Raw genomic sequence first — 23,109 nt, forward strand, 5'->3', positions numbered from 1 at the left:
TGTGTGTGTGTGTGTGTGTGTGTGTGTGTGTGTGTGTGTGTGTGTGTGTGTGTGTGTGTGTGTGTGTGAGAGACTGTGAGACTGTGAGACTGTGAGACTGTGCTTGCGTGAGTGCATCATCACATACCATCATAGAGCACTATGGCTTGCTTTCGCTTGAACCATTTTGCCTCCCTGATTAACTCAATGCCTACTATGAAGGTCGGGATGCAAAATACGGTCACCAAAATGGCCACAGAGGGGTGCTGTGACATTCAGTGACGTATTGTTAGAGCAGACGTCTTTGTGTCTGTGTCCTTACTTGTGTTCCCTCCCTGGGCTTTAGAGTAGCCTGTTTCAGCTCAGACTAAATTCTCTTCCTCTTGAAATAATCTGCATACTGACCCCCTAGGCCTTGGGAGTGTTGCCCTATGTAGGCACCTTCTGATGAGGTTATGTCCTGTATTGCCAGCTGAGGGTACTCCCGCTTCTGCCCCCTTGCCTGGTTCTAAAAGAAAGGCAGATAAAGAGGACAGAGGAAAGAAAGAGGACAAGACATTGGATCATTTCAGTGAGTCACTTGCATATTGCTCATTTTTGTTCTTGGCTGCTTTGGGGCTGTTTACAAATCTGCTCACTGTTTACACAAATGTTGCACATTTCCGTGCATGCCTCATCCACAAGAAGCATCTCAGTGGCTGTGAAGTAAGTGGTGAGGGTAGCAGAAAGAACTATTGGGGCCTCATTGCCACTGATTGAGGGCCTGGAGCAAAAACACTGCTTCCAAGCCTCCTGCATGATCAGCTACCCCACTCGTCCCTGCCACAGGCCGTTCTCCCATCTGCCACTGGCAGGAGATACAGGAGTCTGTGGAGTCACACTGTCAGCTTCCATTAAGAGCTTTGATCTGACATCCAGCTGAACAAAGAACAGAACAAATAAATAAAAGTAAAATACAAATGCACTTTAAATCAGGATTATATTAGGACAATATTATGTGAAATCTTATAGGACTAAGGTTTCATGTGTAATTTATAAAGTAAAGGGGGTCAAGGGTGTGTAATAACTCCTGGTCAATCTTAATATTCCAATATTTACTGGTCAAACATTGTGTGTGCGTGCGTGCGTGCATGCGTACGTGCGTGCGACCGTGCGTGCATCTGAGTATGATCTAACAGAATCCGAATTGCTGGATTTACTACTACAGGAAGGAGGGAGGCGGGTCTGTTTGTACAAAGATATTAATCTTTCCAGAGACACTTAGTTCATGTGTCTCAACCAAATCTTCTTTCTTTAATTCTTTAAGTCTTTTTGATAAGCTTTTGTAGCCTTCCGCGTAGAAAGATTCAAGATTTGGATTCAAAGCTAAAGACTGAAACTGAAACTGACACAGAGGCCCCCGCAGATAATAATTATGCAGCTGGTAATTAATTGATTTAATCAATTTGGGCTTGTTTTTATATAATCGCCATTGGCCTGGTTTTTCTACTATATATATATATATATATATATATATATATATATATATATATATATATAAAATGTTTTTTGGGCCTATTTGTAGTTTAGGACACCAATACAGTTTTCTATGTCCATGAGCAAATCCACTGGTATCTAAACAACTCTGATTTGATAGATGTGTTAGTTTGTAGGAGAAAACTGGGCAGTTCAGCTTGTTATTGTTTTTTTTTTTTTTTTCATTAGATGCCCCCAAAAAATATAGTTTTTTGTTCGACCATCGTTCAATTTGTCAATAGGAAATATTGATAGCAGAGGAAATTCCTACTGTGTTCCTCCTTCTGTGTACTGTATTTAAATGCGTTTAATGAGCTTGAAAAAGAAGAGAGAGGACGTTATACTGAACGTTGAGTGCAATTAGAAAAAACACAAACATTTGTTTTTTTAAACAAGCGGTGGTTCCAACTGTCACTATAATAATATCCTTTCCTCCATAACATGGCACCGGCAAAGAGTATATCACAATTCACACATCCTCCAGCCCATATTGTCTATACTCACATAGTAGTAGGCGTTCCAGTCAGTGGCAGTGGTGTGTGCAACCGTGCTGGGCACGGCCACAGGGTGGGGCGTCCCCATGAAGCCTGGCATCATGGGCATGGTGCTGTAGGCTGGCAGGACGGCCTGAGGCGGTGCACCTCCGTTACTGACTGTGTGCAGGGAGACACCGAGAGGCTTACATATGTCAACTTCCTGTAAGACGCACGCACGCACGCACGCACGCACGCACGCACGCACGCACGCACGCACGCACGCACGCACGCACGCACGCACACACACACACACACACACACACACACACACACACACACACACGCAGTTATATACTGCACATGTATTGTATACAATTATACATACACACAATTTTACATGATTAGATACACACAGATCCAAAACACCTGCCAACAAAACAAATACGCAAGCACATATGCATTCACACACGGTAACACATGTTTGTATTATACTTGTGAAGACCATTTGACAAATGCCATTTATTAGTTGCTATGCCAAACATAGCAGATCTACAAGCTCACAGGCTGTCTCTGGCAGTGAGGACCAGGAAAATTGGCCTCAAAATGTCTATTTAACAAATTATACTATACTTGACGGTATAACATTATTTAACCCTCACAAGCAAAGTAATACAAGCGCACGCACGCGCACACACACACACACACACACACACACACACACACACACACACACACACACACACACACACACACACACACACACACACACACACACACACACACACACCGTTATTAACACCTGCACGGTGACTGGTCAGGGCAGGTTGGTTAGGGTTCTTGGGTTTGGGGAGGGTACAGCTGCTGGGGTGCAGAGTGATGTGTTCTGTCTAACAGGATATCAGTGTCCCAGAGTGGGGTCAAGCTCTCCAAATAAACACACTAACTAACAGCTTGTAAATACCAGCTCACTGCCCCCGGGAGCCCGGAGCCGGGCTCAGCTTGCATGGAGGATATGTTGTAAGCTCAAGTAGGCTACTTAGATAGGCTTATTTATTTTCATTTTACATAATTGTTACACTGTAACACTGTGTGTGTGTGTGTGTGTGTGTGTGTGTGTGTGTGTGCGTGCGTGTGTGTGTGTACACCTTGCTGGGGTAGGCTTGGTTCACTGCTGTTGCATTCTGGGAGTAGTACTGCGTGAACGCCTGCATGTAGGAATTGTAATCCCCGTAGGATGACACGACTGGTGTCTACAACACAGACAAAGGTAAGATACATTAATATATATGCATATACATATGCAATATACATGCATTGCAAAGGCAGATGAAGGCTGGCTACACGAGGCTTACGATACACAACGTGTACCTGTGTGTGTTCCTTGCTGCAGTCTGTGGCTGTGCTCTCCTGTGTGACAGCCGTGGTGTAGCCGTGGGCTTGTGCTGCTTGGTAGTGCTGGTACCACTGCTGCATGGCATCCTACGCACACACACAGCACACACAGCACACACACACACACACACACACACACACACACACACACACACACACACACACACACACACACACACACACACAAGAAAGAAAGAAATGAAAGGTGTAAGTGAATCATGAATGCCATCAGTGACAGTGAGAGAGCTTCATGAAGAGAGAAGCATGGCAGATGGACGCATCTCCTGCCAACCCCCCCCCCCCCCTCTCTCTCTCCGTCTGTCACATTCTCTGTTCAACTATCCATCCTCCCTGTTTTCTCAGTCCGTCTCCATTTCTCTTAGTGTATATCAGAGACTGTAAAATACACAAAAACGCCGTTTTTCATCATTTTTGAGGATGACGAAATGACAAAAACGATGGGTTATAGCCCATGTTTTTTGAAATTTTGAAAAAAAAAGTTAGCCTCGTTTCTCATCATTTTGGACCGTGGGCTATAGCCCATATCGTACGGCATACTATAGCGCGCAGTTTTTCATCATTTTTGAAGATTTGAAAAAAATTACGAAATGACAAAAACGATGGGTTATAGCCCATGTTTTTTTAATTAAAAAAAAAAAAAGTTAGCCTCGTTTCTCATCATTTTGGACCGTGGGCTATAGCCCATATCGTACGGCATACTATGGCACGCCGTTTTTCATCATTTTTGAAGATTTGAAAAAAATGACGAAATGACAAAAACGATGGGTTATAGCCCATGTTTTTTTAAATTTTGGAAAAAAAAGTTAGCCTCGTTTCTCATCATTTTGGACCGTGGGCTATAGCCCATATCGTACGGCATACTATAGCACGCCGTTTTTCATCATGTTTGAGGATTTGAAAAAAATTACGAAATTACAAAAACGATGGGTTATAGCCCATGTTTTTTTAAATTTTGAAAAAAAAAGTTAGCCTCGTTTCTCATCATTTTGGACCGTGGGCTATAGCCCATATCGTACGGCATACTATAGCGCGCCGTTTTTCATCATTTTTGAAGATTTGAAAAAAATGACGAAATGACAAAAACGATGGGTTATAGCCCATGTTTTTTGAAATTTTGAAAAAAAAAGTTATCCTCGTTTCTCATCATTTTGGACCATGGGCTATAGCCCATATCGTACGGCATACTATAGCGCGCCGTTTTTCATCATTTTTGAGGATTTGAAAAAAAATACGAAATTACAAAAACGATGGGTTATAGCCCATGTTTTTTGAAATTTTGGAAAAAAAAGTTAGCCTCGTTTCTCATCATTTTGGACCGTGGGCTATAGCCCATATCGTACGGCATACTATGGCACGCCGTTTTTCATCATTTTTGAAGATTTGAAAAAAATGACGAAATGACAAAAACGATGGGTTATAGCCCATGTTTTTTGAAATTTTGAAAAAAAAAGTTAGCCTCGTTTCTCATCATTTTGGACCGTGGGCTATAGCCCATATCGTACGGCATACTATAGCGCGCCGTTTTTCATCATTTTTGAGGATTTGAAAAAAATTACGAAATGACAAAAACGATGGGTTATAGCCCATGTTTTTTTAATTTAAAAAAAAAAAAGTTAGCCTCGTTTCTCATCATTTTGGACCGTGGGCTATAGCCCATATCGTACGGCATACTATAGCGCGCAGTTTTTCATCATTTTTGAAGATTTGAAAAAAATGACGAAATGACAAAAACGATGGGTTATAGCCCATGTTTTTTTAAATTTTGGAAAAAAAAGTTAGCCTCGTTTCTCATCATTTTGGACCGTGGGCTATAGCCCATATCGTACGGCATACTATAGCGAACCGTTTTTCATCATTTTTGAGGATTTGAAAAAAATTACGAAATTACAAAAACGATGGGTTATAGCCCATGTTTTTTGAAATTTTGAAAAAAAAAGTTATCCTCGTTTCTCATCATTTTGGACCATGGGCTATAGCCCATATCGTACGGCATACTATAGCGCGCCGTTTTTCATCATTTTTGAGGATTTGAAAAAAATTACGAAATTACAAAAACGATGGGTTATAGCCCATGTTTTTTGAAATTTTGGAAAAAAAAGTTAGCCTCGTTTCTCATCATTTTGGACCGTGGGCTATAGCCCATATCGTACGGCATACTATAGCGCGCCGTTTTTCATCATTTTTGAAGATTTAAAAAAAATGACGAAATGACAAAAACGATGGGTTATAGCTAGGGATGGGTATCGTTAGGATTTTCTCGAGTCCGGTACCGGTTCCGGTTCTGCTTATCGATTCCGGTTCTTAACGGTTCCCTATTTCGGTTCCAAAATGATATAAAAGAGGTCAAATGTTTAACAAAAAAGCTCAATGTCAGGTAATGTATATATATATATATATATATATTTATATATATATATATATATATATATATACACACACACAGTATATATACATACATACAGTGTTGGGATTAATAAAGTGACAACTTTTACAATATCTCCATTATCCAAATTAATTCCTTAATTATATATTTTTTAAATACATTTTGGAGAAAAGAATAGCTCTTATGCAATGTGAAATGCCACCTAATTCTTAATCCTTTTCCTTGTCTTTATTATGGGCAATCTTGTGAAAGCTGCATGCTTTTATTGTGAAGGGTCTCAGTTCTCACAGCCTGCATATTTCCACGTGCTAAAAATAGCTGATCGACAAGCTCATAACGTGTTGCGTCCGCAACGCGTTGTGAGCTTGTCGACCAGCGATTTTCAGCATGCAAGCATAACACATGTACGACGAAGAATAAATCAGGCATCACTGCGCTTCTGTGGAGGGAGGGAGATATATTTTGTTGGCCGAACGAGGCGATCATGTTTGGACATCTATGGACAGCTATTTTGGACAGCTATTTTTCGTGGCACATTATGTTTAATCACAATAACGTCACATTTACTTTACCTCCTCAATGTTTGGGTCGGGACATGTATGTGTCTACGTGCATATGCGCTCTGCGCGCTCCAGTCTGCATTAACATTTCAATGGCCGAGGGTCGTTAGAGTCTATTGTTCCGTGTTGTTGTTGTTATCGCTCGTCTAATGGTTAGACGTGTGACAACGCAACAATAGGAAGCGATTACCATGGTCTGTTGCTGGCTCTCCGAGTAGCATGATCTGATTATAATCAGCTGTTTTATGTGCGTGCGTGCGTGCGTGCGTGCAGGGTGTCACCCAGGAACCGATAGAGAGAACCGAAATTTAATTATTGTAATGGGTACCCGGTACTCGAGCATGTTCGGTTCGGTACCGGATTGGTCCCGAGGTTCGGGACCCACCCCTAGTTATAGCCCATGTTTTTTGAAATTTTGAAAAAAAAAGTTAGGCTCATTTCTCATCATTTTGGACCGTGGGCTATAGCCCATATCGTACGGCATACTATAGCGCGCCGTTTTTCATCATTTTTGAGGATTTGAAAAAAATTACGAAATGACAAAAACGATGGGTTATAGCCCATGTTTTTTTAATTAAAAAAAAAAAAAGTTAGCCTCGTTTCTCATCATTTTGGACCGTGGGCTATAGCCCATATCGTACGGCATACTATAGCGCGCAGTTTTTCATCATTTTTGAAGATTTGAAAAAAATGACGAAATGACAAAAACGATGGGTTATAGCCCATGTTTTTTGAAATTTTGAAAAAAAAAGTTAGCCTCGTTTCTCATCATTTTGGACCGTGGGCTATAGCCCATATCGTACGGCATACTATGGCACGCCGTTTTTCATCATTTTTGAAGATTTGAAAAAAATGACGAAATGACAAAAACGATGGGTTATAGCCCATGTTTTTTGAAATTTTGAAAAAAAAAGTTAGCCTCGTTTCTCATCATTTTGGACCGTGGGCTATAGCCCATATCGTACGGCATACTATAGCGCGCAGTTTTTCATCATTTTTTAAGATTTGAAAAAAATGACGAAATGACAAAAACGATGGGTTATAGCCCATGTTTTTTGAAATTTTGAAAAAAAAAGTTAGCCTCGTTTCTCATCATTTTGGACCGTGGGCTATAGCCCATATCGTACGGCATACTATGGCACGCCGTTTTTCATCATTTTTGAAGATTTGAAAAAAATGACGAAATGACAAAAACGATGGGTTATAGCCCATGTTTTTTTTAATTTTGGAAAAAAAAGTTAGCCTCGTTTCTCATCATTTTGGACCGTGGGCTATAGCCCATATCGTACGGCATACTATAGCGCGCCGTTTTTCATCATTTTTGAGGATTTGAAAAAAATTACGAAATTACAAAAACGATGGGTTATAGCCCATGTTTTTTGAAATTTTGAAAAAAAAAGTTATCCTCGTTTCTCATCATTTTGGACCATGGGCTATAGCCCATATCGTACGGCATACTATAGCGCGCCGTTGTTCATCATTTTTGAGGATTTGAAAAAAATTACGAAATTACAAAAACGATAGGTTATAGCCCATGTTTTTTGAAATTTTGAAAAAAAAAGTTAGCCTCGTTTCTCATCATTTTGGACCGTGGGCTATAGCCCATATCGTACGGCATACTATGGCACGCCGTTTTTCATCATTTTTGAAGATTTGAAAAAAATGACGAAATGACAAAAACGATGGGTTATAGCCCATGTTTTTTGAAATTTTGGAAAAAAAGTTAGCCTCGTTTCTCATCATTTTGGACCGTGGGCTATAGCCCATATCGTACGGCATACTATAGCGCGCCGTTTTTCATCATTTTTGAGGATTTGAAAAAAATTACGAAATTACAAAAACGATGGGTTATAGCCCATGTTTTTTGAAATTTTGAAAAAAAAAGTTAGCCTCGTTTCTCATCATTTTGGACCGTGGGCTATAGCCCATATCGTACGGCATACTATGGCACGCCGATTTTCATCATTTTTGAAGATTTGAAAAAAATGACGAAATGACAAAAACGATGGGTTATAGCCCATGTTTTTTGAAATTTTGAAAAAAAAAGTTATCCTCGTTTCTCATCATTTTGGACCATGGGCTATAGCCCATATCGTACGGCATACTATAGCGCGCCGTTTTTCATCATTTTTGAGGATTTGAAAAAAATTACGAAATTACAAAAACGATGGGTTATAGCCCATGTTTTTTGAAATTTTGAAAAAAAAAGTTAGCCTCGTTTCTCATCATTTTGGACCGTGGGCTATAGCCCATATCGTACGGCATACTATGGCACGCCGATTTTCATCATTTTTGAAGATTTGAAAAAAATGACAAAATGACAAAAACGATGGGTTATAGCCCATGTTTTTTGAAATTTTGAAAAAAAAAGTTATCCTCGTTTCTCATCATTTTGGACCGTGGGCTATAGCCCATATCGTACGGCATACTATAGCGCGCAGTTTTTCATCATTTTTGAAGATTTGAAAAAAATTACGAAATGACAAAAACGATGGGTTATAGCCCATGTTTTTTGAAATTTTGAAAAAAAAGGTTAGCCTCGTTTCTCATCATTTTGGACCGTGGGCTATAGCCCATATCGTACGGCATACTATAGCGCGCCGTTTTTCATCATTTTTGAAGATTTGAAAAAAATGACGAAATGACAAAAACGATGGGTTATAGCCCATGTTTTTTGAAATTTTGAAAAAAAAAGTTATCCTCGTTTCTCATCATTTTGGACCATGGGCTATAGCCCATATCGTACGGCATACTATAGCGCGCCGTTTTTCATCATTTTTGAGGATTTGAAAAAAAATACGAAATTACAAAAACGATGGGTTATAGCCCATGTTTTTTGAAATTTTGGAAAAAAAAGTTAGCCTCGTTTCTCATCATTTTGGACCGTGGGCTATAGCCCATATCGTACGGCATACTATGGCACGCCGTTTTTCATCATTTTTGAAGATTTGAAAAAAATGACGAAATGACAAAAACGATGGGTTATAGCCCATGTTTTTTGAAATTTTGAAAAAAAAAGTTAGCCTCGTTTCTCATCATTTTGGACCGTGGGCTATAGCCCATATCGTACGGCATACTATAGCGCGCCGTTTTTCATCATTTTTGAGGATTTGAAAAAAATTACGAAATGACAAAAACGATGGGTTATAGCCCATGTTTTTTTAATTTAAAAAAAAAAAAGTTAGCCTCGTTTCTCATCATTTTGGACCGTGGGCTATAGCCCATATCGTACGGCATACTATAGCGCGCAGTTTTTCATCATTTTTGAAGATTTGAAAAAAATGACGAAATGACAAAAACGATGGGTTATAGCCCATGTTTTTTTAAATTTTGGAAAAAAAAGTTAGCCTCGTTTCTCATCATTTTGGACCGTGGGCTATAGCCCATATCGTACGGCATACTATAGCGAACCGTTTTTCATCATTTTTGAGGATTTGAAAAAAATTACGAAATTACAAAAACGATGGGTTATAGCCCATGTTTTTTGAAATTTTGAAAAAAAAAGTTATCCTCGTTTCTCATCATTTTGGACCATGGGCTATAGCCCATATCGTACGGCATACTATAGCGCGCCGTTTTTCATCATTTTTGAGGATTTGAAAAAAATTACGAAATTACAAAAACGATGGGTTATAGCCCATGTTTTTTGAAATTTTGGAAAAAAAAGTTAGCCTCGTTTCTCATCATTTTGGACCGTGGGCTATAGCCCATATCGTACGGCATACTATAGCGCGCCGTTTTTCATCATTTTTGAAGATTTAAAAAAAATGACGAAATGACAAAAACGATGGGTTATAGCTAGGGATGGGTATCGTTAGGATTTTCTCGAGTCCGGTACCGGTTCCGGTTCTGCTTATCGATTCCGGTTCTTAACGGTTCCCTATTTCGGTTCCAAAATGATATAAAAGAGGTCAAATGTTTAACAAAAAAGCTCAATGTCAGGTAATGTATATATATATATATATATATATTTATATATATATATATATATATATATATACACACACACAGTATATATACATACATACAGTGTTGGGATTAATAAAGTGACAACTTTTACAATATCTCCATTATCCAAATTAATTCCTTAATTATATATTTTTTAAATACATTTTGGAGAAAAGAATAGCTCTTATGCAATGTGAAATGCCACCTAATTCTTAATCCTTTTCCTTGTCTTTATTATGGGCAATCTTGTGAAAGCTGCATGCTTTTATTGTGAAGGGTCTCAGTTCTCACAGCCTGCATATTTCCACGTGCTAAAAATAGCTGATCGACAAGCTCATAACGTGTTGCGTCCGCAACGCGTTGTGAGCTTGTCGACCAGCGATTTTCAGCATGCAAGCATAACACATGTACGACGAAGAATAAATCAGGCATCACTGCGCTTCTGTGGAGGGAGGGAGATATATTTTGTTGGCCGAACGAGGCGATCATGTTTGGACATCTATGGACAGCTATTTTGGACAGCTATTTTTCGTGGCACATTATGTTTAATCACAATAACGTCACATTTACTTTACCTCCTCAATGTTTGGGTCGGGACATGTATGTGTCTACGTGCATATGCGCTCTGCGCGCTCCAGTCTGCATTAACATTTCAATGGCCGAGGGTCGTTAGAGTCTATTGTTCCGTGTTGTTGTTGTTATCGCTCGTCTAATGGTTAGACGTGTGACAACGCAACAATAGGAAGCGATTACCATGGTCTGTTGCTGGCTCTCCGAGTAGCATGATCTGATTATAATCAGCTGTTTTATGTGCGTGCGTGCGTGCGTGCGTGCAGGGTGTCACCCAGGAACCGATAGAGAGAACCGAAATTTAATTATTGTAATGGGTACCCGGTACTCGAGCATGTTCGGTTCGGTACCGGATTGGTCCCGAGGTTCGGGACCCACCCCTAGTTATAGCCCATGTTTTTTGAAATTTTGAAAAAAAAAGTTAGGCTCATTTCTCATCATTTTGGACCGTGGGCTATAGCCCATATCGTACGGCATACTATAGCGCGCCGTTTTTCATCATTTTTGAGGATTTGAAAAAAATTACGAAATGACAAAAACGATGGGTTATAGCCCATGTTTTTTTAATTAAAAAAAAAAAAAGTTAGCCTCGTTTCTCATCATTTTGGACCGTGGGCTATAGCCCATATCGTACGGCATACTATAGCGCGCAGTTTTTCATCATTTTTGAAGATTTGAAAAAAATGACGAAATGACAAAAACGATGGGTTATAGCCCATGTTTTTTGAAATTTTGAAAAAAAAAGTTAGCCTCGTTTCTCATCATTTTGGACCGTGGGCTATAGCCCATATCGTACGGCATACTATGGCACGCCGTTTTTCATCATTTTTGAAGATTTGAAAAAAATGACGAAATGACAAAAACGATGGGTTATAGCCCATGTTTTTTGAAATTTTGAAAAAAAAAGTTAGCCTCGTTTCTCATCATTTTGGACCGTGGGCTATAGCCCATATCGTACGGCATACTATAGCGCGCAGTTTTTCATCATTTTTTAAGATTTGAAAAAAATGACGAAATGACAAAAACGATGGGTTATAGCCCATGTTTTTTGAAATTTTGAAAAAAAAAGTTAGCCTCGTTTCTCATCATTTTGGACCGTGGGCTATAGCCCATATCGTACGGCATACTATGGCACGCCGTTTTTCATCATTTTTGAAGATTTGAAAAAAATGACGAAATGACAAAAACGATGGGTTATAGCCCATGTTTTTTTTAATTTTGGAAAAAAAAGTTAGCCTCGTTTCTCATCATTTTGGACCGTGGGCTATAGCCCATATCGTACGGCATACTATAGCGCGCCGTTTTTCATCATTTTTGAGGATTTGAAAAAAATTACGAAATTACAAAAACGATGGGTTATAGCCCATGTTTTTTGAAATTTTGAAAAAAAAAGTTATCCTCGTTTCTCATCATTTTGGACCATGGGCTATAGCCCATATCGTACGGCATACTATAGCGCGCCGTTGTTCATCATTTTTGAGGATTTGAAAAAAATTACGAAATTACAAAAACGATAGGTTATAGCCCATGTTTTTTGAAATTTTGAAAAAAAAAGTTAGCCTCGTTTCTCATCATTTTGGACCGTGGGCTATAGCCCATATCGTACGGCATACTATGGCACGCCGTTTTTCATCATTTTTGAAGATTTGAAAAAAATGACGAAATGACAAAAACGATGGGTTATAGCCCATGTTTTTTGAAATTTTGGAAAAAAAGTTAGCCTCGTTTCTCATCATTTTGGACCGTGGGCTATAGCCCATATCGTACGGCATACTATAGCGCGCCGTTTTTCATCATTTTTGAGGATTTGAAAAAAATTACGAAATTACAAAAACGATGGGTTATAGCCCATGTTTTTTGAAATTTTGAAAAAAAAAGTTAGCCTCGTTTCTCATCATTTTGGACCGTGGGCTATAGCCCATATCGTACGGCATACTATGGCACGCCGATTTTCATCATTTTTGAAGATTTGAAAAAAATGACGAAATGACAAAAACGATGGGTTATAGCCCATGTTTTTTGAAATTTTGAAAAAAAAAGTTATCCTCGTTTCTCATCATTTTGGACCATGGGCTATAGCCCATATCGTACGGCATACTATAGCGCGCCGTTTTTCATCATTTTTGAGGATTTGAAAAAAATTACGAAATTACAAAAACGATGGGTTATAGCCCATGTTTTTTGAAATTTTGAAAAAAAAAGTTAGCCTCGTTTCTCATCATTTTGGACCGTGGGCTATAGCCCATATCGTACGGCATACTATGGCACGCCGATTTTCATCATTTTTGAAGATTTGAAAAAAATGACAAAATGACAAAAACGATGGGTTATAGCCCATGTTTTTTGAAATTTTGAAAAAAAAAGTTATCCTCGTTTCTCATCATTTTGGACCGTGGGCTATAGCCCATATCGTACGGCATACTATAGCGCGCAGTTTTTCATCATTTTTGAAGATTTGAAAAAAATTACGAAATGACAAAAACGATGGGTTATAGCCCATGTTTTTTGAAATTTTGAAAAAAAAGGTTAGCCTCGTTTCTCATCATTTTGGACCGTGGGCTATAGCCCATATCGTACGGCATACTATAGCGCGCCGTTTTTCATCATTTTTGAGGATTTCAAAAAAATTACGAAATTACAAAAACGATGGGTTATAGCCCATGTTTTTTGAAATTTTGAAAAAAAAAGTTAGCCTCGTTTCTCATCATTTTGGACCGTGGGCTATAGCCCATATCGTACGGCATACTATAGCGCGCCGTTTTTCATCATTTTTGAAGATTTAAAAAAAATGACGAAATGACAAAAACGATGGGTTATAGCCCATGTTTTTTGAAATTTTGAAAAAAAAAGTTATCCTCGTTTCTCATCATTTTGGACCATGGGCTATAGCCCATATCGTACGGCATACTATAGCGCGCCGTTTTTCATCATTTTTGAGGATTTGAAAAAAATTACGAAATTACAAAAACGATGGGTTATAGCCCATGTTTTTTGAAATTTTGAAAAAAAAAGTTAGCCTCGTTTCTCATCATTTTGGACCGTGGGCTATAGCCCATATCGTACGGCATACTATGGCACGCCGATTTTCATCATTTTTGAAGATTTGAAAAAAATGACGAAATGACAAAAACGATGGGTTATAGCCCATGTTTTTTGAAATTTTGAAAAAAAAAGTTAGCCTCGTTTCTCATCATTTTGGACCGTGGGCTATAGCCCATATCGTACGGCATACTATAGCGCGCCGTTTTTCATCATTTTTGAGGATGTGAAAAAAAATTCCGAAATGACAAAAACGATGGGTTATAGCCCATGTTCTTTTAATAAAAATAAAAAAAAGTTAGCCTCGTTTCTCATCATTTTGGACCGTGGGCTATAGCCCATATCGTACGGCATACTATAGCGCGCAGTTTTTCATCATTTTTGAAGATTTGAAAAAAATGACGAAATGACAAAAACGATGGGTTATAGCCCATGTTTTTTGAAATTTTGGAAAAAAAAGTTAGCCTCGTTTCTCATCATTTTGGACCGTGGGCTATAGCCCATATCGTACGGCATACTATAGCGCGCCGTTTTTCATCATTTTTGAGGATTTGAAAAAAATTACGAAATTACAAAAACGATGGGTTATAACCCATGTTTTTTTAAATTTTGAAAAAAAAAGTTAGCCTCGTTTCTCATCATTTTGGACCGTGGGCTATAGCCCATATCGTACGGCATACTATAGCGCGCCGTTTTTCATCATTTTTGAAGATTTAAAAAAAATGACGAAATGACAAAAACGATGGGTTATAGCCCATGTTTTTTGAAATTTTGAAAAAAAAAGTTATCCTCGTTTCTCATCATTTTGGACCATGGGCTATATATAGCCCATATCGTACGGCATACTATAGCGCGCCGTTTTTCATCATTTTTGAGGATTTCAAAAAAATTACGAAATTACAAAAACGATGGGTTATAGCCCATGTTTTTTGAAATTTTGAAAAAAAAAGTTAGCCTCGTTTCTCATCATTTTGGACCGTGGGCTATAGCCCATATCGTACGGCATACTATGGCACGCCGATTTTCATCATTTTTGAAGATTTGAAAAAAATTGACGAAATGACAAAAACGATGGGTTATAGCCCATGTTTTTTGAAATTTTGAAAAAAAAAGTTATCCTCGTTTCTCATCATTTTGGACCGTGGGCTATAGCCCATATCGTACGGCATACTATAGCGCGCAGTTTTTCATCATTTTTGAAGATTTGAAAAAAATGACGAAATGACAAAAACGATGGGTTATAGCCCATGTTTTTTGAAATTTTGAAAAAAAAGTTAGCCTCGTTTCTCATCATTTTGGACCGTGGGCTATAGCCCATATCGTACGGCATACTATAGCGCGCCGTTTTTCATCATTTTTGAAGATTAAAAAAAAATGACGAAATGACAAAAACGATGGGTTATAGCCCATGTTTTTTGAAATTTTGAAAAAAAAAGTTATCCTCGTTTCTCATCATTTTGGACCATGGGCTATAGCCCATATCGTACGGCATACTATAGCGCGCCGTTTTTCATCATTTTTGAGGATTTGAAAAAAATTACGAAATTACAAAAGCGATGGGTTATAGCCCATGTTTTTTGAAATTTTGAAAAAAAAAGTTATCCTCGTTTCTCATCATTTTGGACCATGGGCTATAGCCCATATCGTACGGCATACTATAGCGCGCAGTTTTTCATCATTTTTGAAGATTTGAAAAAAATGACGAAATGACAAAAACGATGGGTTATAGCCCATGTTTTTTGAAATTTTGAAAAAAAAAGTTGGCCTCGTTTCTCATCATTTTGGACCGTGGGCTATAGCCCATATCGTACGGCATACTATAGTGCGCCGTTTTTCATCATTTTTGAAGATTTGAAAAAAATGACGAAATGACAAAAACGATGGGTTATAGCCCATGTTTTTTTAAATTTTGGAAAAAAAAGTTAGCCTCGTTTCTCATCATTTTGGACCGTGGGCTATAGCCCATATCGTACGGCATACTATAGCGCGCCGTTTTTCATCATTTTTGAGGATTTGAAAAAAAATACGAAATTACAAAAACGATGGGTTATAGCCCATGTTTTTTTTAATTTTGAAAAAAAAGAGTTAGCCTCGTTTCTCATCATTTTGGACCGTGGGCTATAGCCCATATCGTACGGCGCCGTTTTTCATCATTTTTGAAGATTTGAAAAAAATGACGAAATGACAAAAACGATGGGTTATAGCCCATGTTTTTTGAAATTTTGAAAAAAAAAGTTATCCTCGTTTCTCATCATTTTGGACCATGGGCTATAGCCCATATCGTACGGCATACTATAGCGCGCCGTTTTTCATCATTTTTGAGGATTTGAAAAAAATTACGAATTACAAAAACGATGGGTTATAGCCCATGTTTTTTGAAATTTTGAAAAAAAAAGTTAGCCTCGTTTCTCATCATTTTGGACCGTGGGCTATAGCCCATATCGTACGGCATACTATGGCACGCCGTTTTTCATCATTTTTGAAGATTTGAAAAAAATGACGAAATGACAAAAACGATGGGTTATAGCCCATGTTTTTTGAAATTTTGGAAAAAAAAGTTAGCCTCGTTTCTCATCATTTTGGACCGTGGGCTATAGCCCATATCGTACGGCATACTATAGCGCGCCGTTTTTCATCATTTTTGAGGATTTGAAAAAAATTACGAAATGACAAAAACGATGGGTTATAGCCCATGTTTTTTTAATTTAAAAAAAAAAAAGTTAGCCTCGTTTCTCATCATTTTGGACCGTGGGCTATAGCCCATATCGTACGGCATACTATAGCGCGCAGTTTTTCATCATTTTTGAAGATTTGAAAAAAATGACGAAATGACAAAAACGATGGGTTATAGCCCATGTTTTTTGAAATTTTGAAAAAAAAAGTTAGCCTCGTTTTTCATCATTTTGGACCGTGGGCTAGAGCCCATATCGTACGGCATACTAGGGCACGCCGTTTTTCATCATTTTTGAAGATTTGAAAAAAATGACGAAATGACAAAAACGATGGGTTATAGCCCATGTTTTTTGAAAATTTGAAAAAAAAAGTTATCCTCGTTTCTCATCATTTTGGACCGTGGGCTATAGCCCATATCGTACGGCATACTATAGCGCGCAGTTTTTCATCATTTTTGAAGATTTGAAAAAAATGACGAAATGACAAAAATGATGGGTTATAGCCCATGTTTTTTTGAAATTTTGGAAAAAGAAGTTAGCCTCGTTTCTCATCATTTTGGACCGTGGGCTATAGCCCATATCGTACGGCATAGTATGGCACGCCGTTTTTCATCATTTTTGAAGATTTGAAAAAAATGACGAAATGACAAAAACGATGGGTTATAGCCCATGTTTTTTGAAATTTTGAAAAAAAAAGTTAGCCTCGTTTCTCATCATTTTGGACCGTGGGCTATAGCCCATATCGTACGGCATACTATAGCGCGCCGTTTTTCATCATTTTTGAGGATTTGAAAAAAATTACGAAATTACAAAAATGATGGGTTATAGCCCATGTTTTTTTAAATTTTGAAAAAAAAAGTTGGCCTCGTTTCTCATCATTTTGGACCGTGGGCTATAGCCCATATCGTACGGCATACTATAGTGCGCCGTTTTTCATCATTTTTGAAGATTTGAAAAAAATGACGAAATGACAAAAACGATGGGTTATAGCCCATGTTTTTTTAAATTTTGGAAAAAAAAGTTAGCCTCGTTTCTCATCATTTTGGACCGTGGGCTATAGCCCATATCGTACGGCATACTATAGCGCGCCGTTTTTCATCATTTTTGAGGATTTGAAAAAAAATACGAAATTACAAAAACGATGGGTTATAGCCCATGTTTTTTTTAATTTTGAAAAAAAAGAGTTAGCCTCGTTTCTCATCATTTTGGACCGTGGGCTATAGCCCATATCGTACGGCATACTATAGCGCGCCGTTTTTCATCATTTTTGAAGATTTGAAAAAAATGACGAAATGACAAAAACGATGGGTTATAGCCCATGTTTTTTGAAATTTTGAAAAAAAAAGTTATCCTCGTTTCTCATCATTTTGGACCATGGGCTATAGCCCATATCGTACGGCATACTATAGCGCGCCGTTTTTCATCATTTTTGAGGATTTGAAAAAAATTACGAATTACAAAAACGATGGGTTATAGCCCATGTTTTTTGAAATTTTGAAAAAAAAAGTTAGCCTCGTTTCTCATCATTTTGGACCGTGGGCTATAGCCCATATCGTACGGCATACTATGGCACGCCGTTTTTCATCATTTTTGAAGATTTGAAAAAAATGACGAAATGACAAAAACGATGGGTTATAGCCCATGTTTTTTGAAATTTTGGAAAAAAAAGTTAGCCTCGTTTCTCATCATTTTGGACCGTGGGCTATAGCCCATATCGTACGGCATACTATAGCGCGCCGTTTTTCATCATTTTTGAGGATTTGAAAAAAATTAAGAAATTACAAAAACGATGGGTTATAGCCCATGTTTTTTTAAATTTTGAAAAAAAAAGTTAGCCTCGTTTCTCATCATTTTGGACCGTGGGCTATAGCCCATATCGTACGGCATACTATAGCGCGCCGTTTTTCATCATTTTTGAAGATTTGAAAAAAATGACGAAATGACAAAAACGATGGGTTATAGCCCATGTTTTTTGAAATTTTGAAAAAAAAAGTTATCCTCGTTTCTCATCATTTTGGACCATGGGCTATAGCCCATATCGTACGGCATACTATAGCGCGCCGTTTTTCATCATTTTTGAGGATTTGAAAAAAATTACGAAATTACAAAAACGATGGGTTATAGCCCATGTTTTTTGAAATTTTGAAAAAAAAAGTTAGCCTCGTTTCTCATCATTTTGGACCGTGGGCTATAGCCCATATCGTACGGCATACTATGGCACGCTGATTTTCATCATTTTTGAAGATTTGAAAAAATGACGAAATGACAAAAACGATGGGTTATAGCCCATGTTTTTTGAAATTTTGAAAAAAAAAGTTATCCTCGTTTCTCATCATTTTGGACCGTGGGATATAGCCCATATCGTACGGCATACTATAGCGCGCAGTTTTTCATCATTTTTGAAGATTTGAAAAAAATGACGAAATGACAAAAACGATGGGTTATAGCCCATGTTTTTTGAAATTTTGAAAAAAAAAGTTAGCCTCGTTTCTCATCATTTTGGACCGTGGGCTATAGCCCATATCGTACGGCATACTATAGCGCGCCGTTTTTCATCATTTTTGAGGATTTGAAAAAAATTACGAAATGACAAAAACGATGGGTTATAGCCCATGTTTTTTTTATTAAAAAAAAAAAAGTTAGCCTCGTTTCTCATCATTTTGGACCGTGGGCTATAGCCCATATCGTACGGCATACTATAGCGCGCAGTTTTTCATCATTTTTGAAGATTTGAAAAAAATGACGAAATGACAAAAACGATGCGTTATAGCCCATGTTTTTTGAAATTTTGAAAAAAAAAGTTAGCCTCGTTTCTCATCATTTTGGACCGTGGGCTATAGCCCATATCGTACGGCATACTATGGCACGCCGTTTTCATCATTTTTGAAGATTTGGAAAAAATGACGAAATGACAAAAACGATGGGTTATAGCCCATGTTTTTTGAAATTTTGAAAAAAAAAGTTATCCTCGTTTCTCATCATTTTGGACCGTGGGCTATAGCCCATATCGTACGGCATACTATAGCGCACAGTTTTTCATCATTTTTGAAGATTTGAAAAAAATGACGAAATGACAAAAACGATGGGTTATAGCCCATGTTTTTTGAAATTTTGAAAAAAAAAGTTAGCCTCGTTTCTCATCATTTTGGACCGTGGGCTATAGCCCATATCGTTCGGCATAGTATGGCACGCCGTTTTTCATCATTTTTGAAGATTTGAAAAAAATGACGAAATGACAAAAACGATGGGTTATAGCCCATGTTTTTTGAAATTTTGAAAAAAAAAGTTAGCCTCGTTTCTCATCATTTTGGACCGTGGGCTATAGCCCATATCGTACGGCATACTATAGCGCGCCGTTTTTCATCATTTTTGAGGATTTGAAAAAAATTACGAAATTACAAAAACGATGGGTTATAGCCCATGTTTTTTTTATTAAAAAAAAAAAAGTTAGCCTCGTTTCTCATCATTTTGGACCGTGGGCTATAGCCCATATCGTACGGCATACTATAGCGCGCAGTTTTTCATCATTTTTGAAGATTTGAAAAAAATGACGAAATGACAAAAACGATGCGTTATAGCCCATGTTTTTTGAAATTTTGAAAAAAAAAGTTAGCCTCGTTTCTCATCATTTTGGACCGTGGGCTATAGCCCATATCGTACGGCATACTATGGCACGCCGTTTTTCATCATTTTTGAAGATTTGGAAAAAATGACGAAATGACAAAAACGATGGGTTATAGCCCATGTTTTTTGAAATTTTGAAAAAAAAAGTTATCCTCGTTTCTCATCATTTTGGACCGTGGGCTATAGCCCATATCGTACGGCATACTATAGCGCACAGTTTTTCATCATTTTTGAAGATTTGAAAAAAATGACGAAATGACAAAAACGATGGGTTATAGCCCATGTTTTTTGAAATTTTGGAAAAAAAAGTTAGCCTCGTTTCTCATCATTTTGGACCGTGGGCTATAGCCCATATCGTTCGGCATAGTATGGCACGCCGTTTTTCATCATTTTTGAAGATTTGAAAAAAATGACGAAATGACAAAAACGATGGGTTATAGCCCATGTTTTTTGAAATTTTGAAAAAAAAAGTTAGCCTCGTTTCTCATCATTTTGGACCGTGGGCTATAGCCCATATCGTACGGCATACTATAGCGCGCCGTTTTTCATCATTTTTGAGGATTTGAAAAAAATTACGAAATTACAAAAACGATGGGTTATAGCCCATGTTTTTTTAAATTTTGAAAAAAGAAGTTGGCCTCGTTTCTCATCATTTTGGACTGTGGGCTATAGCCCATATCGTACGGCATACTATAGCGCGCCGTTTTTCATCATTTTTGAAGATTTAAAAAAAATGACAAATGACAAAAACGATGGGTTATAGCCCATGTTTTTGGAAATTTTGAACAAAAAAGTTATCCTCGTTTCTCATCATTTTGGACCATGGGCTATAGCCCATATCGTACGGCATACTATAGCGCGCTGTTTTTCATCATTTTTGAGGATTTGAAAAAAATGACGAAATGACAAAAACGATGGGTTATAGCCCATGTTTTTTTAAATTTTGAAAAAAAAAGTTAGCCTCGTTTCTCATCATTTTGGACCGTGGGCTATAGCCCATATCGTACGGCATACTATAGCGCGCCGTTTTTCATCATTTTTGAGGATTTGAAAAAAATTACGAAATGACAAAAACGATGGGTTATAGCCCATGTTTTTTGAAATTTTGAAAAAAAAAGTTAGCCTCGTTTCTCATCATTTTGGACCGTGGGCTATAGCCCATATCGTACGGCATACTATGGCACGCCGTTTTTCATCATTTTTGAAGATTTTAAAAAAATGACGAAATGACAAAAACGATGGGTTATAGCCCATGTTTTTTGAAATTTTGAAAAAAAAAGTTATCCTCGTTTCTCATCATTTTGGACCATGGGCTATAGCCCATATCGTACGGCATACTATAGCGCGCCGTTTTTCATCATTTTTGAGGATTTAAAAAAAATTACGAAATTACAAAAACGATGGGTTATAGCCCATGTTTTTTTTAATTTTGAAAAAAAATGTTAGCCTCGTTTCTCATCATTTTGGACTGTGGGCTATAGCCCATATCGTACGGCATACTATGGCACGCCGTTTTTCATCATTTTTGAAGATTTGAAAAAAATGACGAAATGACAAAAACGATGGGTTATAGCCCATGTTTTTTGAAATTTTGGGAAAAAAAGTTAGCCTCGTTTCTCATCATTTTGGACCGTGGGCTATAGCCCATATCGTACGGCATACTATGGCACGCCGTTTTTCATCATTTTTGAAGATTTGAAAAAAATGAAAAAATGACAAAAACGATGGGTTATAGCCCATGTTTTTTGAAAATTTGAAAAAAAAGTTATCCTCGTTTCTCATCATTTTGGACCGTGGGCTATAGCCTATATCGTACGGCATACTATAGCGCGCCGTTTTTCCAACGGCCCATGGTCCAAAATGATGAGAAACGAGGATAACTTTTTTTTTTCAAAATTTCAAAAAACATGGGCTATAACCCATCGTTTTTGTCATTTCGTCATTTTTTTCAAATCTTCAAAAATGATGAAAAACTGCGCGCTATAGTATGCCGTACGATATGGGCTATAGCCCACGGTCCAAAATGATGAGAAACGAGGCTAACTTTTTTTTTCAACATTTCAAAAAACATGGGCTATAACCCTTCGTTTTTGTCATTTCGTCATTTTTTTAAAATCTTCAAAAATGATGAAAAACTGCGCGCTATAGTATGCCGTACGATATGGGCTATAGCCCACGGTCCAAAATGATGAGAAACGAGGCTAACTTTTTTTTTAACATTTCAAAAAACATGGGCTATAACCCTTCGTTTTTGTCATTTCGTCATTTTTTTAAAATCCTCAAAAATGATGAAAAACTGCGCGCTATAGTATGCCGTACGATATGGGCTATAGCCCACGGTCCAAAATGATGAGAAACGAGCCTAACTTTTTTTTCAACATTTCAAAAAACATGGGCTATAACCCATCGTTTTTGTCATTTCGTCATTTTTTTCAAATCCTCAAAAATGATGAAAAACTGCGCGCTATAGTATGCCGTACGATATGGGCTATAGCCCACGGTCCAAAATGATGAGAAACGAGGCTAACTTTTTTTTCAAAATTTCAAAAAACATGGGCTATAACCCATCGTTTTTGTCATTTTTTCATTTTTGTCAAATCATCAAAAATGATGAAAAACGGCGCGCTATAGTATGCCGTACGATATAGGCTATAGCCCACGGTCCAAAATGATGAGAAACGAGGATAACTTTTTTTTTCAAAATTTCAAAAAACATGGGCTATAACCCATAGTTTTTGTCATTTCGTCATTTTTTTCAAATCTTCAAAAATGATGAAAAACTGCGCGCTATAGTATGCCGTACGATATGGGCTATAACCGTATGACGTTCCAATTCCTAGAGGGATGATTTATCTCCCTACCCCTTGACACTCATTATGTAGGGACAAGGGGCAAGGGCTGAGGGGTAGGGTTAAAAAACGAATTGGGAT

The 23,109-nt window shown here is 37.7% G+C and overlaps 1 protein-coding gene across 1 annotated transcript in view; it reads right to left on the bottom strand.

Moving 5' to 3' along the window:
- Positions 1-47: 47 nt before the first annotated feature.
- The window catches only part of raver2 (ribonucleoprotein, PTB-binding 2), a 114,942-nt gene continuing 91,880 nt past the window's right edge, over positions 48-23,109 (bottom strand). Inside the window, exons 14-17 of the mRNA XM_080770177.1 lie at positions 3,339-3,449; positions 3,116-3,220; positions 1,999-2,190; positions 48-487 (exon numbers count right to left, since the gene is read on the bottom strand). Coding sequence (XP_080626303.1) covers positions 347-487; positions 1,999-2,190; positions 3,116-3,220; positions 3,339-3,449 — 549 coding nt within the window. The 3' untranslated portion in view covers positions 48-346. The remainder of the gene's footprint in view (positions 488-1,998; positions 2,191-3,115; positions 3,221-3,338; positions 3,450-23,109) is intronic.

This window comes from Protomyctophum bolini, assembly GCF_963924005.1.
Source record: "Protomyctophum bolini genome assembly, chromosome: 8".
NCBI classification, from domain to species: domain Eukaryota; kingdom Metazoa; phylum Chordata; class Actinopteri; order Myctophiformes; family Myctophidae; genus Protomyctophum; species Protomyctophum bolini.